Consider the following 17253-nt stretch of genomic DNA (forward strand, 5'->3'; position numbering starts at 1 on the left):
ATACAGAAATTAGCTGGGCATAGTGGTGCATGCCTGTAGTCCCAGCTACTCTGGAGGCTAAGACAGGAGAATCACTTGAACCTGGGAGGTGGAGTTTGCGGTGAGCCGAGATTACGCCATTGCACTCCAGCCTGGGCAACAAGAGCGAAGCTCTGTCTCAAAAAATATATATATGTAAAAAATATATATTTTTGTATATTATATAATATATATTTATATATTATATATTTTATATATTATATGACATATTTTTATATTTTTGTATTTTATATATTACATACAGATTTATATATTTTATATTACATATAAATATATATTATATATTTGAATATATATATTCAATATATATGAATAGCAATGCCTGCTTCCTTGTAGTCTTGAGAATTAAGTGCTTGTTTGTTGGGACAGTGTCTGGCTCTGTCACCCAGGCTGGACTGCAGTGACACGATCTCGGCTCACTGCAACCTTCACTTGCTGGGTTCAACCGGTTCTCCTGCCTCAGCCTCCTGAGTAGCTGGGATTACAGGTGTGCGCCACCACACTTGGGTAATTTTTGTATTTTTAGTAGAGATGGGGTTTTGCTATGTTGGCCAGGCTGGTCTCGAACTCCTGGACTCAAGTGATCCACCTGCCTTGGCCTCCCAAAGTGCTGGAATTACAGGTGTGAGCCACCATGTCTAGCAAACGCTTGATGTTTATAAAATGTCAATAAATAGTAGTAAAAACTGTCCCAGACAGGTGTTCAAGAAATGTTGTTTTAAAAGATTAATGGTTACCAGTTTAATAATCCACAATTTTCTTTTTTTAAAGGGTGCATTTATTAATAGCTGGATGTGGTGGCATGTGCCTATAGTCCCAGCTACTCAGAGGCTGAGAAGGGAGGATTGCTTTGAGCCCAGAAGTTCTAGGTTGCAGTGACGTATGATTGCGCCACTGCATTCGAGCCTGGGTGACAGAATGAGACTGTCTCTAAAGAGTGCGTTCAGTTGGAAATTCTAAATGAATCCGCACGGATGGAAAGCAGAGGTCATCTTGCCACTATCTCCCAGTCTCAAGCCCCAGACATGCCACTGTTGACCCTGTGGTTTGTGTTCTTAAGAGTTTTTAAAAATAATTTTAGAACACATAAAACACACAGATATACATATAGCTTTACCTAACAAAAATGTGTGGTCAGTTTTCCTGAATGTTTACCCTTGCAGTGTTGTACAGTTATCTGATTTGTAACGTTTCAGTTTCATTTATGATTATGTCAACAATAAATGACACTATGTAAAGAAAACCATAGGCTATTGTGAGTGTAAAGATTTGGAAAAATGTTTAAACTTTGTGTGTAGAAAAGAAACAAACAAAATAATAAAAATAAATGTTGTGTGTGACAGGCAAGAAGCTACCGGATGTTCCACGACGACAGCATGAAGTCTTTCTTCCGTAGGCTGAGTTTCACTCCCGATGGATCTTTGCTCCTCACGCCAGGTGTGTTTTGTAGTTTTGGACTTAAGGGAATGAGGGCCGAGCGGGGATGTCTGCTCCCATTTTACGCTGCTGCTTATCAGTTCAGTGAATGCTGGTTAGAGTGAGGGTCCCCGACTTACCTGCCCATTGGAACCTCCAGGAGAGCTTAAAAAAAAAAACACTGGCTCCTATGTCCCACCCCCAGAGGTTATAGTGTAATTGGCCTGGGTGGTGTGGCTTTTGGAATTTTAAGATTTCCAAGTGATTCTAACGTGCAGAAAACTTTGGGAGTTATGAGATTAAAATGATAGGCATTTTCTCTTACATAAATTTAACTTTTGGCCGGGCATAGTGGTTCACACCTCTAATCCCAGCACTTTGGGAGGCTGAAGTGGGTGGATCACCTGAGGTCAAGAGTTCATGACCAGCCTGGCCAACTTGGTGAAACCCCCTCTCTACTAAAAATACAAAAATTAACTGGGTTTGGTGGCGCATACCTGTAATCCCAGCTACTTGGGAGACTGAGGCAGGAGAATGGCTTGAACCTGGGAGGCGGACGGTGCAATGAGCCGAGGTCATGCTACTGTACTCCAGCCTGGGAAACAGAGTGATAACTTATCTCAATAAAATAAAATAAAATAAAATAAACTTTACTATGTAAACCTTTTAATGAACGCTTTTCCATTCATTAACATATATATGGAAGTCATAGTGCTAAAGCCAAAAATAAAGCTCCTTTATTGTTTTTATTCTCCGCAATAAAGAAGCGCATTTGTGACAGCATTAGACACATGGACAAACTTGTGGAAGCAGCAGTGGTCAAAATCAAAAGGTCAGCCAAGTAGCAAGGACAAGATAGGTTTATTGTCCCTAGGAATGAAAGGAGCTCAGCCCAGTAAGATAAGGCTAGGCAGTGTTGTGGCTACAGTGTTCTCAGAGGAGAATGTCTGCTCATTGCCATGGCTCCAGGACCATCCTGTGCATAAAGATGACAACATAGCCCAGGGTTGGGCCAAACAGGAGGGCACCAGCCAGCTTTGCCACTGAGTCCCACCCCAGCGGAGCCAGGGAGTGCCTGAGAAGGGTGTGAATCACACATGCAGCTGTGTGGGTAGGGCTTTAAAGAACACCGCGGAACATGTGGGAACGACACTTTGGCTCAAGAAGTCTCAGGCCCAAGAATAAGTAATTGTTTAGGTTATATGTACTAAAGTTAGTTACTAAACATTTATTAGAAGTTATTCACTAAATCCAGTAATAAATCGTTTTTCTTTTTGAGACGGAGTCTCGCTCTGTTGCCCAGGCTGGAGTGCAGTGGTGCGATCTCTGCTCACCACTGCAACCTCCGCCTCCCGGGTTCAAGCAATTCTTCTACTTCAGCCTCCTGAGTAGCTGGGATTACAGGTGTGGCTACCACTCCCCGCTAATTTTTTTGTATTTTTAGTAGAGACAGGGTTTTGCCATGTTGCTTAGGCTGGTCTCAACTCCTGACCTTGTGATCCGCCTGCCTCAGACTCCCAAAGTGCTGGGATTACGGGCATGAGCCACCGCGCCTGGCCTTTTTTTTTGGAGTCTCACTTGGTCACCCAAGCTGGAGTGCAGTGGCACCATCTTGGCTCACTGTAGCCTCCACCTCCTGGGTTCAAGCGATTCTCCTGCTTCAGTCTCCTGAGTAGCTGAGATTACAGGCGCCTGCCACCATGACTAGATGATTTTCGTATTTTTAGTAGAGACGGGGTTTCGCCATGTTGGCCAGACTGGTCCCAAACTCCTTATCTCAGGTGATTTGCCCACCTTGGCCTCCCAAAGTGCTGGGATTACAGGTTACAGGTGTGTGAGCCACCGTGCCCGGCCCCAGTATCAAATCCTTTACTAAGTGGCCACTCTAAAAATATTTTCAATTAAAATCAAGCAGGGTGGATGTCTGTTATCAACATTATTATTCTTTGTGGTGTTAGTGTGGGAAAAACAGGAAAATGAAATTACAAAGATCGGAAAAGAAGAGATAAAAAACTGCAATAGGATTGTATTTTTAGAAAATCCAAGAGATTTTAAAAATACTATTAGAATTTTTAAAAGAATTTGATAAGATGGCTGGATAGTGTAAAATATATAAAAATCTGTTATCTTTCGTCTATATTGGCAGTGAGTACTTAGAAATGGAAGGAGGAGAAATATTTTATTCATTGTAGTGCAAAGTCTGCAAAATACATGGAGTAAATGTCTTTATTTATTTATTTATTTGAGACAGGGTCTCACTCTGTCACCCAGGCTGGAGTATAGTGGTGTGATCATGGCCCACTGCATCACTGCAGCCCTGATCTCCTGAGTTCAGGGAATCCTCCTATCTCAGCCTCCCTAGTAGCTGGGACCATGGGCATGTAGCACCATACCCGGCTCATTTTCTTAATTTTTTGTAGAGACAGGGTCTTGCTGTGTTGTCCAGGCTGGTCTTAAACTCCTGGGCTCAAGCAGCCCTCCCATTTCAGCCTCCCAAAGAGCTGGGATTACAGGTGTGAGCCACCACACCCCGGCAGAAGTAAATTTAATAAGGAAGGGGCAGGACCTTTATGGAGAAGCCTAGAAGGTCTTATTGAAGGTTATAAAACAAGTTCTGAACAAATGGAAAGATATATCATGTTCTAACAATTAACATACCAATTTCATTTCCAAGTAGAATCGCATTAAAGTTTTTGTTTTTTTTAATTGGATGAAATCTCAGCTTTGTTTAGTAGAATCAATGCTGAAGAATAGCCAAGGAAGTATGAAAAAAACCCAGTGATACTTGGTTGGGAGGGCATTTGCCTCGCCACATGTCAGAAGATACTATAACACTACTTTTATCCAATCAATATGGTGTTGCTAGAGGACCAAACAAATAGATTAGTGGACCAGAACACAGAGTCCAGAAGAAAAATCTCAGGATATAAGGCAATTTAATATATGACCTCAGGTACTGTTCCAGTGGAAAAAAAATCTGTTATTTATTTGTAATTAATTGTATGTTACTTAAATAATTCTCAAGAGAATTAGACACTGAAGGCAAATAGGACAAGAATATGTCATTAAGAAGGCTGGGAAGTGTTGAGATTGGACAAAGACCTATTCCTCTTTTTTTTGAGACAGAGTTTCACCCTTGTCACCCAGGCTTGAGTGCATTGGCATGATCTTGGCTCACTGCAACCTCTATCTCCTGGATTCAAGCGATTCTTCTGCCTCAGCCTCCCGAGTAGCTGGGATTACAGGCGCCTGCCACCATGCCCAGCTATTGTATTTTCAGTAGAGACAAGGTTTCACCATGTTGGCCAGGGTGGTCTCGAACTCCTGACCTCAGGCGATCCACCTGCCTTAGCCTCCCAAAGTGCTGGGATTACAGGCGTGAACCACCGCACCCAGCCTCCCCCTTTTTTTTTAATTGACAGATGAAATTGTATGTAGTTGTGTACGACATGTTTCGAAGTATATATATGTTGTGGAAAGACTAAATCTAGCTAATTAGCATAGCATGATCTCACATAATTAGGATTTCTGTGGTTTGAACACTTTATATCTACTCTCTTAGCATTTTTCAGGAATATAATACATTGTTATGAACCATGTTGTACAAGAGATAGATCTTGCAAAGGGAGGACTCTATTATTGAATGAGTAGTGTTGGGGTAGCCAGCTATGTGGAAGAAGATAAAACTGGACCCCTTGCCTGGATATAAAAAATAAATTCCAGGTGAATTCAGTACTTAAACACAAAAGGTAAAAATAGAAAACTCTTGTAAGGAAATATAGGAGGACATTCTAGGAATGGAGAAGACCCAATTAAGGCTGGAAACTGGCCGGGCGTGGTGGCTCAAGATCCCAGCACTCTGGGAGGCCAAGGCGGGTGGATCATCTGAAGTCTGGAGTTCAAGACCAGCCTGGCCAACATGACAAACCCCGTCTCTACTAAAAATACAAAAATTAGCCAAGCGTGGTGATGCACACCTGTAGTCCCAGCTACTCAGGAGGCTAATGCAGGAGAATTGCTCCAACCCAGGAGGCAGAGGTTGCAGTGAGCCAAGATCGCGCCAATGCACTCCAGCCTGGGCAACAGAGTGAGATTCTGTCTCAAAAACAAAACAAAACAAAACAAAAAAAACTGTATGTTCAAGTATGCTTATTGCAAGCATTGTTTATAGTGGTAAAAAACCAAAAGCAAATAAATACTCATTAATAGAGGTTAGATGAATGAATCTTGCAGTAAATATTATGCAACTACAAAAAAATAATGCATCAGTGCTATGCAAGTTAATTTTCGTGAGTAGTGGATTGAAACAAGCAAAATAAGGAGAAGTGTCAACAATACCCTGCTTTGTAAAACAAATGGACTAAATAAAAAAAAAATCCTCCGCCGGGTGTGGTGGCTCATGCCTGTAATCCCAGCACTTTGGGAGGCCAAGGCGGGCAGATCATGAGGTCAGGAGATCGAGACCATCCTGGCAAACACGGTGAAATCCCGTCTCTACTAAAATTACAAAAAGATTTGCCAGGTGTGGTGGTGGGCGCCTTGTAGTCCCAGCTACTCAGGAGGCTGAGGCAGGAGAATGGCGTGAACATGGGAGGCGGAGCTTGCAGTGAGCCGAGATCGTGCCACTGTACTCCAGCCTGGGTGACAGAGCGAGACTCCGTCTCAAAAAAAAAAAAAAAATCATAGAGGTATATATGTGATTGAGTTATAACTGATTGTAATGATTTTGTGAGCATGGGGGAAATGTACAGATAACATAATGGTTTGTTGAATGTTAAAATGGATTTCTTGGGGATGGAAGAATGGAGTGGCATGAAGAGGGGCCTGGGTGCAGTGGCTCACGCCTGTAATCCCAGAACTTTGGGAGGCCAAGAAGGGCAGATCACTTGAGGTCAGGAGTTCGAGACCACTCTGGCCAACATGGTGAAACCCCATCTCTACTAAAAATACAAAAATTAGCCGGACATCGTGGCAGGCACCTGTAATCCTAGCTAGTCAGGAGGCTGAGGCAGGAGAATTGCTTGAACCCTGGAGGTGGAGATTGCAGTGAGCCAAGGTCACGCCACTGCACTCCAGCCTGGGTGACAGAGCAAGACTCTGTCTCAAAAGAAAAGAGGGCAGCTATGTAGAATGTATTAATAATAATAATAAAAAAGACTGTTGATACTGTCTACTGCCCTCCCTGGTAGATATGAAACGGTCATATATAAAGTTGTGTGTGTGTATACGTATCAAGAAATAACATAAAACGGAGATGTTTCCAAGAGCAGCAGTGTATGATGATCACTCTGACAGGGCTGAACTGTTTTAAGTACAGCACGGGGTGAGTGGAGAAGAGCTCTCAGATGGGGACTGTTCCCCAGAGCAAAGTCAGGTCCTGAAGGAGGCTGGAGGTTTCAGCAGAGGGCAAGGTCTCCTGGCAGCCTCATGCTGGATAGGGAAGTTGGGGAAAGGCTAGTCTCAGCCTTTGGATGGCATCCAAGGCTGGAATCCAGGGAATAGATATGAGGGTCCTAGGGAGAAAGGAGCCTGGGCAGCTGAATCTAGTCATGGTGCTTCAATCGAGGAATTGCCTGGAGGCTCAAAGGTGCCCTGTGGCAAAGGCTCACTATGTTCTCCCGCCCAAGATCAGAACCAGGTCCCCGGGGACTGCCCATAGGTAGGTGGAAATGACAGGTAGGTAGAACTGGAGTAAAGGCCGAGACCAGACAGTGCTGGAATATTTGTTTTTGTGCTCAGTCACAACATTGTCTAAAGAATATAACTTCAGGGGGAGCTATTTTGCAAACTGGAACTGAAGGCTCTTGAGTTTCCGTTGGTGAACAGAACAGAACAGTTTGCTGAAACAGTGACTTTTCTTTCCTCTCCCTCCCTTTCCTGCTCCCCAGCTGGATGTGTGGAATCTGGTGAAAATGTAATGAATACTACTTATGTTTTCTCCAGGAAGAATCTTAAAAGGTATGCAGTCAAGGAAATGTTTGAAATATTTACCTTTATTTTAGACGGAGTTTTGTTCTTGTTGCACATGCTGGAGTACAGTGGTGCGATCTCTGCTCACTGCAACCTCTGCCTCCCGGGTTCAAGCGATTCTCCTGCCTCAGCCTCCCGAGTAGCTGGGATTACAGGTGCCCGCCACCACTCCCAGCTAATTTTTCTATTTTTAGTAGAGATGAAGTTTCACCATGTTGGCCAGGCTGGTTTCAAACTCCTGACCTCAAGTGATTCGCTTGCTTCAGCCTCCCAAAGTGCTGGGAATACAGGCATGAGTCACTGCACCCGGCCTGTATTTTTTTTTTTTTAGTAGAGATGGGGTTTTGTCATGTTGGTCAGGCTGGTCTCAAACTCCTGACCTCAGGTGATTTGCCTGCCTCTCCTCCCAAAGTGCTGGGATTGCAGGCTTGAGCCACCACGCCCGGCTGAAATGTTTACTTTTAATTTTTGCTTTCGCTGAGTCACAGTGCCTTTTCCTAACACTGCAATTAATCCATTAGGCCCATCGCTCATCTTCCGTGTCCTGGAAAAGCCACTCTTGCTGTTCGCTGCTGTCCGGTCTACTTTGAACTGAGGCCAGTGGTGGAAACAGGTATCCTCAGTGCCTCAGGGGTGCATTATGTTTTCTCTCTGAAACAGGTCACCAGAGTGGGGTGGAGATTCGGATTCTGTCTTGTGGGGAAAGGTGGGTATGCGGGTTTGGTTCAGTTCAGTTATTTTTTAAATATTTTATTTTTACATTTAAATCTATTTATTTATTTATTTTGAGACCAGGTTATGAGACTGGTTAATTTTTGTATTTTTGGTAGCGACAGAGTTTCACCATGTTACCAAGGCTGGTCTTGAGCTCCTGGACTCAAGTGATCCACCTGCCTTGGCCTCCCAAAGTGCTGGGATTACAGGTGTGAGCCCCCGTTCTTGGCCCGGTTTAATTATTCTTAAAAGCTGGAGCAAAGACTGAGGTTATCAAAATACATGTCAGTTTTTTTTTTTTTTTTCTTTTTTCAGGATTTATTTTTTTACTTAACGCACTTTAAAAGGAATAGACATACTCCTTTTGTTTGTCTATGTCTCTCATTATCACTTTTCTTTTTTTTTTTTTTTTTTTTTTTTTGAGATGGAATCTTGCTCCGTCGCCCAGGCTAGAGTGCAGTGGTGCAATCTCAGTTCACAGCAACCTCTGCCTCCCAGGTTCAAGGGGTTCTCCTGCCTATCCTCCAGAGTAGCTGGGATTTTTTTTTTTTTTTTTTTTTTTTTTTTTTTGAGACGGAGTATTGCTCTGCCACCCAGGCTGGCGTGCAGTGGCCGTCTCAGCTCCCTAGAGAGCCCCTCCCGGGTTTTTTACGCCATTCTCCTGCCTCAGCCTCCCGAGTAGCTGGGACTACAGGCGCCCGCCACCTCGCCCGGCTAGTTTTTTTTTTTTTGTATTTTTAAGTAGAGACAGGGTTTCACCGTATTAGCCAGGATGGTTTCGATCTCCTGACCTCGTGATCCGCCCGTCTCGGCCTCCCAAAGTGCTGGGATTACAGGCTTGAGCCACCGCGCCCGGCCTGGAGTAGCTGGGATTACATCCACACGCCACCACACCCAGCTAATTTTTGTATTTTTAGTAGAGACGGGGTTTTGCCATGTTGACCAGGCTGGTCTCAAACTCCTGACCTCAGGTGATCCACCCACCTCGGCCTCCCAAAGTACTGGGATTATAGGCGTGAGCCACCACGCCCAGCCATTTTCTTTATGTTTTCTTGTGCTTGGGGTTCACTGAACTTCATAGACCTATCAGTTTATAGTTTTTATTACATTTGGGAAGTTTCAGCCATTTTTCCTTCAAATATTATTTCTGTCATCCCCTTCTCTTATTCAAATACTCCCCATTACACATGTATTATATTAGGTCCTTTGAAATTCGTTCCTGGTCTTTGATACTGCTTACTTTTTTTGTTTTTTTCTTCTTCCAGTGTTTGATTTTGGAAGTGTGTATAGCTGTGTTTTGAGTTTGCTAACCCTTTCTTCTGCATGCTCTGCCCTTGGTCCCATCTAATGTGTTTTTCGTTGTTGTGGTTCTCATCTCTAGAGGTTCACTTTGGGTTTTCCTTACATATTCTGTGCCTCTCTACACTCCATCTTTCCTCTTGCTGCTTTCTTTTTTTTTTTTTTTTTTTTTTTTTTTTTGAGAAGGAGTCTCTCTCTGTTGCCCAGGCTGGAGTGCAGTGGTATAATCTCAGCTCACTGCAACCTCCACCTCCCAGGTTCAAGTGAATCTCCCACCTCAGCCTCCCGAGTACCTGGGATTACAGGGGTGTGCCACCACACCCAGCTAATTTTTTTATTTTTGGTAGAGACAGGGTTTTGCCACGTTGGCCAGGCTGGTTTCGAACTCCTGACCTCAGGTGATCTGCCCACCTCAGTTTCCTCTTGCTTCTTAAGCCTATAGAATACAGTTATGACAGCTCTTTTAGTGTCCTTGTATACAGGTTGGTTTTGATTTTTTTCTCCTCCTTGTGGGTCATATCTCCCTGTTTCTTTGTTTGCCTGGTACTTTTTGATTAGATACCAGACACTGAATTTGACCTTAGTGGATGCTGGATGTATTTTATTCCTATAAATATTCTCTTTTTTTTCTTTGAGATAGAGTCTTCCTCTGCCACCAAGGCTGGAGTGCAGTGGCACAATCTCAGCTCACTGCAACCTCCGCCTCCTGGGTTCAAGCGATTCTCCTGTCTCAGCCTCCTGAGTAGTTGGGACTACAGGCACACACCCACACGCCTGGCTAATTTTTGTATTTTTGATAGAGATGGGGTTTTGCCATGTTGCTTAGGCTGGTCTCAAACTCCTGAGCTCAAGTGATCCACCCAGCTCGGCCTCCCAAAGTGCTGGGATTCTAGGCGTGAGCCATTGCGCCCAGTCAGAAGCCTTGTTTCTGTGGATTTTACCTTGTCTCTGTCCCCGACCCCCAGGTGTGGAGCTGATGACTCTGCCCTACCGCCTCGTGTTTGCTGTGGCCTCGGAGGACTCCGTGCTTCTGTATGACACCCAGCAGTCCCTCCCTTTCGGTTACGTGTCTAATATACATTACCACACCCTCAGTGACATTTCATGGTGAGTGGCTGCTAATGAGGGAGAGTGAGTGAAGGAGACCATGGCTGTACCCTGGAAGAGACCCTGGGGTTAGGGAGCATTTCATTACTAAAGATGACTTTGGGGGACATATTCACCAATTTTGTTTCTTATTTACTTTTTTGAGACCAAGTATCACTCTGTCACGCAGGCTGGAGTGCAGTGGTGTGATCTCGTTTCACTGCAACCTCCACCTCCCAGGTTCAAGTGATTTTCATGCCTCAGCTTCCCAAGTAGCTGGGATTACAGGTGTGCACCACTACGCCTGGCTAATTCTTGTGGTTTAGTAGAGATGGGGTTTTGCCATGTTGGCCAGGCTGGTCTCAAACTCCTGGGCTCAAGCGATCCTCCTGCCTCAGCCTCCCAAAGTGCTGGGATTACAGGCATGAGCTACTGCACCTGGCCCAATTTTATTTTTTAAAGGAATCAACATTAAAAGGAAAAGCCGTTGCTAGTTTACCATAATACTTGCTTCTTATTTTCACACTGGTAGGTTTTGATGGCATTCAGATTGCCTTGTGGGGTTAACCGGACTCTGATAAACTGAGTGGAGACCCTATAGACTCCCTGGCCATCTGGGGATTCCTGAGGCCCTCTGGGAAGAAGCCCTCCCCTGCATGTCCCTGCTGCCCAGGACAGGGAAGTGCCCTGAGCTGGGCCTGTCTAGAGAATGTCACTCAGCACTGCCCTTCCACCACCTTTGGGTCCCCAATTCAGCCCCCGCAGGTTGCTTGGCCCAGTGTGAGGTTTTTTTTTGAAATGGAGTCTCACTCTGTCACCCAGGCTGGAGTGCAGTGGCACAGTCTCAGCTCACTGCAACCTCTGCTTCCTGGGTTCAAGCGATTCTCCTGCCTCAGCCTCCTGAGTAGCTGGGATTATAGGCGCCCGCCACCATGCCTGGCTAATTTTTTTGTATTTGTAGTAGAGACAGGGTTTCACCAGGTTGGCCAGGCTGGTCTTGAACTCCTGACCTCAAATGATCCACCTGCCTTGGCCTCCCAAAGTGCTGGGATTACAGGTGTGAGCCACTGTGCCCGGCTTATTCAAGTGCAAGTTGCTAGTAGCACAGATAGGTTGCAGCCACTTAGCAAATGGTGATGAAACTGCATGAGTGAGTTGCTACCACACACTCTTTTCCAGTCGTATCTTTTCCCTGGTTTTTGCCTTCAAACAAGCTTGTGATTTTGCTTGAACTTCCCTCTTCTAACTAGATGAGAGTGTTGGTAAGGTCTGTAACTTTTCCCTATTTTGGGGACGAAGGTCCAGCGATGGCGCCTTCCTGGCCATTTCTTCTACGGACGGTTACTGCTCGTTTGTGACATTTGAGAAAGATGAACTTGGAATTCCTTTGAAAGAGAAGCCAGTTCTGAGCATGAGAACTCCTGATACAGCAAAGAAAACCAAGAGTCAGACACATCGAGGGTCTTCGCCGGTAGGACCCAGACCGGTAGAGGGAACCCCTGCCAGCAGAAGCCAAGACCCCAGCAGCCCCGGCACAACCCCCCCTCAAGCCAGACAGGCCCCAGCCCCAACAGCCATCAGAGACCCTCCCTCCATCACTCCTGCTGTCAAAAGCCCCTTGCCAGGGCCTTCAGAAGAGAAGACCCTGCAGCCCAGTAGTCAAAGCACAAAAGGCCACCCATCCCGGAGGGTCACTCTGAACACACTGCAAGCCTGGAGCAAGACAACGCCCCGGTAAGACCTTGTTGGAACAAGATGTCATTGCAAAATGAAACATGAAATGCAAACAGAACACTCCCACCCTGCTGCAGGTGAAATTTCAGGTGGCGAATACTTCATGCCAGTAGGTTGCCAGAGAGATTCTTAACTTCAAATCTGAGAGTGTCATTTCTTGCATATAGGCCTGTTTGGTCCTCCAGTTCCTGCCTGTCAGATGAAGCCCAGGCTTGTGATTTGGCTGCAGCCTGTCATCCAGGACTGTGGCCACTCTCTCTCCTGAGTCCGTGGCCTTCATCTCTAGCCCAGTCCTGCATGTCATCTCTTCCCAGAGCACACTCTGCCCTTTGAGGCCTCTGTCCTTCCCTCCTCTGGGGAAACCCTGTACCTCTCTTCCTCTGGGTGGCGCCAGGAGTCTTCTGAAAGACCCATTTGAGTGTACCCTCTCTGTCTGCAGTCTCTGTGGCCCTTCAGCCTTCCCTTGTCACCACACATCAGATTCCATAGCAGCTGCTTTGATGCCTCAGTTTCCCCTGCTGGTTATGAGCCCCCAAGGACAGGAAGCAGGTCCTGCTTTTTATTCATGCTGTCCTGCCCAGGATGTAGGCAATTCCAGGAGTGTCTTCCTGAGACTCCGTTTGATGTCTCCAGCAGCCTGGTCCGTGAGAAACGGGGGTCCTGATCTGATAAATAATCCCCAGGGAGGTGCAGAGTCATTTCTTCCCTGCTTACGTCTGTGTCTGGCACGCACGCCTGTGTCTGCCACTCCTATTGGATACAGAGCCGCTTAGCACATCCTTCGCCGTCAGGCAGCACAGCCTCCCGTATTCCATCCTTCCCTGCAGCTGATATCCAGTTACTCCTCTGATCCTGTGTAGCTCCTTCTCCACCAGGCCCTCTGCCTCCCAGCCTTCCCATAAACTGAGTCAGGGAGTAGGGCTGGGGAGTGGCATGCAGAGAGGAGTGGTGGGGACGGCGAGCTGGACAGAGCGCGCTGTGCCTCTCAGCCTCTCCTGTGCCCACAGGTCTTCTTCGGCAAGTTCATAATATGTGTATGGGTTGCTGGCTTTACCACCCTCTTAAAATCTCTCATTTCTTTCTGCAGCTTAGCAATGTATTTTATAGGTTTTCTATTTGTTTTTATGTGACGGAAGGTATTCCTTGAACTATTTTTGGTATTAAATTATTTTCCCCCTCTTGATTTCTTCTGAATTATTTACCAAGCTTCTTGAAGGTGTAATCTTTTACAAACAAGAATAGTTGTTGAAAATTAAGACTCTGGGTTTTTATTTATTTATTTATTTATTTATTTATTTATTTATTTATTCATGTGAGACAGGGTCTCGCTCTGTTGCCCAGGCTGTAGTGCAATGGCACGCTCTCTGCTCACTGCAACCTCCACCCTCTGGGTTCAAGTGATTGTCCTACCTCAGCCTCTCAGGTAGCTGGGATTACAGGCGTGTGCCACCATGCCTGGCTGACTTTTTGTATTTTTAGTAGAGATGGGGTTTCGCCATGTTGGTCAGGCTGGTCAAAAACTCCTGACCTCAAGTGATCTGCCTGCCTCAGCCTCCCAAACTGCTGGGATTACAAGTATGAGCCACCTTGCCCAGCCCAACACTCTGGATTTTTAAAAAGTATTATCTGTGTTTTGGCACTTTCCATGTGTAGAAACCATATCTGACTGCCTTTTACAGCAGCCAGCAGAGTGTTCACAAAACCATGGATAATGAGCAGACCACAGGTTTTGAAACTTTTAAATGACTGGTTATGGTTTAAGTTGACTGTTATAAATGTGATGGTTTAACTTAATACATGAATGTAACCCTCAGTTATTAAACAAGTGGTCACATCTTACTATTTAATGCCTTGAACCATATGTTCAGCTGAAAATCTAAGTATTTCCTTTGGTAGTTTTGAAGGTTGATGTGGTACATAAACAATACCTGTGATACTAATGAGCCATGCACTCCTCTACTTTTTTTTTTTTTTTTAAATGAAGGAGAATAAACTTAACACCCTTAAAGACAGACACTCCACCAAATTCTGTACCAACCAGTATGATTTCCACCCCTTCCACAGAAGAAATTCAGTCAGGTACGTAACATTGTTACTGGTTTAATATAATTAAAGGTGGAATATCTTTTCTTTTGTTCTTTTGGAAATTAATGCCATCTAATTTTAAGTCAGTTCTGAGACAGCAAGGATGCATCTTATTGGAACCATTGTTTAAACCCACTGGCTGCGTGTTTACCCCTCAGCGGAGGCACCTGGCCAGTGAGAGCATCCTGGTGAGCCAGGGAGTGGGTTCAGTAGGAGATCGTTTAGATCAAGTGTCTCTACCTGATGGCTATTGACCTTTTGGGCCAAGTAATTCTTAGTTGTAGGGGACTGTCCTGTGTATTATAGGATGTTTAGCAGCATCCCTGGGTGCTACTTCTTGCCCATGACATTCTTTTTTTTTTTTTTTTTTTTTTGAGATGGAGTCTCGCTCTGTTGCCCAGGCTGGAATGCAGTGACACGATTTCAGCTCACTGCAACCTCCACCTCCCGGGTTCAAGCAGTTCTCCTGGCTTGGCCTCCCGAGTAGCTGGGACTACAGGCACGCGCCACCACACCCGGGTAATTTTTGTATTTTTAGTAGAGACGGGGTTTCACGATGTTGGCCAGGCTGGTCTTCAACTCCTGACCTCAAATGATCTACCCGCCTCAGCCTCCCAAAGTGCTGCAATTACAGGCGTGAGCCACCGCGCCCGGCTTGCCCATGACATCCTAAAATGCCACTAGGCATTGCCCACTGTCCCTTGAGAGGCAAAATCGCCCGGGGTTGAGAACCACTCTATAGATCCTTCCCTTATATCAGTATAGGATCTTGCCAGGCAGCTCAGTTCCATGTCTTGGCTCTGTGTTCTGTAAATATCAGCCCCTGACTTCCAGAATTCTTCATTTACTTGCCAACCTATGTTTGTTAATGTTGCAGAGACGCCTGGAGACGCTCACGGCAGTCCCCCAGAGCTAAAGCGGCCCAGACTCGATGAAAACAAAGGAGGCATGGAAAGTCTGGATCCTTGATGGGACCTCAGCTTCTGCTTGACACTTCCCAGGCGCCCAGTGTGTGCAGGGAGACGGTGAAGCTGGAGGTACCTGAGACCGGGGCTTCCATGGAGTGGGACAGGCACTGTAGATGGATTTCTGTAACAGAAGGGACACGTGTACTGATTTTTCTCCAGAAATGTGGATGCCGCTGTATTCAGTGTCCATTTGTAACTTGGGTACACGAACGTTTTAACATTGTAAATCCTCTTTTTGATGAGTTTCTGAAACTGGAGTGATTCAACATTATCCCGTGTGAAAATCAGTGAGTCCTCCCTGGCATCCTCGTGAAAGTGCACACACTTCATGGAGGGACTCCTTTTAAATAAGAATTAGGAAGATGAGAAAGTAATTTGAGATTTTACTCTGTTGAATTTTAGAGTATTTGAAGTGATTGTTAGATTTCACTTCTAAGGAGTTTATTGATTAAACTTTGGAAGGTAGTTGTGTTTATTTTCTGATTTTAAAGGTAACGATGCTTTTTCTATTAGTAACTAAGTGAAGTGAAAAAGATGGGAATCACCCATCATCTTCCCACCAGAAGTAACCCTCGTTAATGTTGTAGTATATTTCCTTAGCATTTTTGTGGATCTATTTGTTCTGAAGAGAGAGTTGAGATTTTTTTCATATACAATTTGGTATCTAAATAGGTTAGTTTTTTAGATTGGTTTTTCAAAGCAAAAAAAGTATCTTTTTTGTTTTTTGAGACAGGGTCTTGCTCTGTTGCCCATGCTGGAGTGCAGTGGCGCTGTCTCGGCTCACTGTAGCCTCGACCTCCTGGGCTCAAGCAATCCTTCCACCTCAGTTTCCCGAGTAGCTGGGACCACAGGCATGTGCCACGATGCCGTGCTAATTTCACACACACACATATATGATATATATATATATGTACACACACATATATATTATATATGTATATTTTTTTCTTTTTTTTTTTTTGAGATGGAGTCTTGCTCTGTCTTCCAGGCTGGAATGCAGTGGCATGATCTTGGCTCACTATAACCTCCGCCTCCTGGGTTCAAACGATTCTCCTGCCTCTGCCTCTCAAGTAGCTAGGATTACAGGCGTGTGCCACCATATCCAGCTAATTTTTGTATTTTTAGTAGAGATGGGGTTTTGCCATATTGGCCAGGCTGGTCTCTTAACTCCTGACCTCCGGTGATCTGTCTGCCTTGGTCTCCCAAAGTGCTGGGATTACAAGTGTGAGCTACTGCACCTGGCCTAATTATACTATTTTTAGGGGAGACAGGGTTTTGTCATGTTGACCAGGCTGGTCTCGAACTCCTGGGCTCAAGTGATCCTCTCACCTTAGCCTCACAAAGTGCTGGGATTACAGGTATGAGCCACTGTACCCGGACCAAACAAAGTATCTTTACTTAGCAATTTATGTCTGCCTTTGCTTTCTCTAGGCCAGGATGATCATGTGTTCTCTTTATTAGAAGTAAGCATGAAAGTTGTGGGCTCAATGTACAAAGTGATGCTGTCGACCGAAGGTGCCAGTCACATACATTGGAGTCTTGTCTTAGCTCAGGAGATCCCTGGCTGCGTGGATGAGAGGGTTGAGGCCTCGTTTAGAAGCTAGTGCTGCTGCCTCCCCTTGAGAGACGTTGTCACAGTTGAATTTCCTAATGTGTGATGCTGTCGCTGTGACATAGGAAGGCACTAACCTCAGGGCCATCTTCACAGTCTGAAGCTGGCCAGAGAGTTTGGTACCTGCAGTTCAATCTGATGGAAATTGCGCTGAGGAGGAGGCACTTTTGGTTGTTTTTTTTTTTTTTTTTTTTGAGACAGAGTTTTGCTCTTGTTGCCCAGGCCGGAGTGCAGTGGTGCGATCTTGGCTCACTGCAACCTCTGCCTCCCGGGTTTAAGCAATTCTTCTGTCTCAGCCTCCCGAGTAGCTGAGACTACAGGCGCATGCCA

The 17253-nt window shown here is 45.2% G+C and overlaps 1 protein-coding gene across 3 annotated transcripts in view; it reads left to right on the forward strand.

The window, feature by feature from the left end:
* The window catches only part of CHAF1B (chromatin assembly factor 1 subunit B), a 30832-nt gene extending 15056 nt beyond the window's left edge, over positions 1 to 15776 (forward strand). For 2 of the 3 annotated variants that reach the window (XM_030914507.1, XM_010385152.2), the window contains exons 8-14: positions 1383 to 1476; positions 7344 to 7413; positions 7947 to 8038; positions 10404 to 10545; positions 11824 to 12258; positions 14243 to 14337; positions 15221 to 15776. In XM_030914507.1, coding sequence (XP_030770367.1) covers positions 1383 to 1476; positions 7344 to 7413; positions 7947 to 8038; positions 10404 to 10545; positions 11824 to 12258; positions 14243 to 14337; positions 15221 to 15312 — 1020 coding nt within the window. In that variant the 3' untranslated portion in view covers positions 15313 to 15776. The remainder of the gene's footprint in view (positions 1 to 1382; positions 1477 to 7343; positions 7414 to 7946; positions 8039 to 10403; positions 10546 to 11823; positions 12259 to 14242; positions 14338 to 15220) is intronic. The other variant, XM_030914508.1, reaches the window with a different exon arrangement.
* The last annotated feature ends 1477 nt before the right edge of the window (positions 15777 to 17253 follow it).

The sequence above is a fragment of the Rhinopithecus roxellana genome, chromosome 13 (genome assembly GCF_007565055.1).
Source record: "Rhinopithecus roxellana isolate Shanxi Qingling chromosome 13, ASM756505v1, whole genome shotgun sequence".
Classification (NCBI taxonomy): Eukaryota; Metazoa; Chordata; class Mammalia; order Primates; family Cercopithecidae; genus Rhinopithecus; species Rhinopithecus roxellana.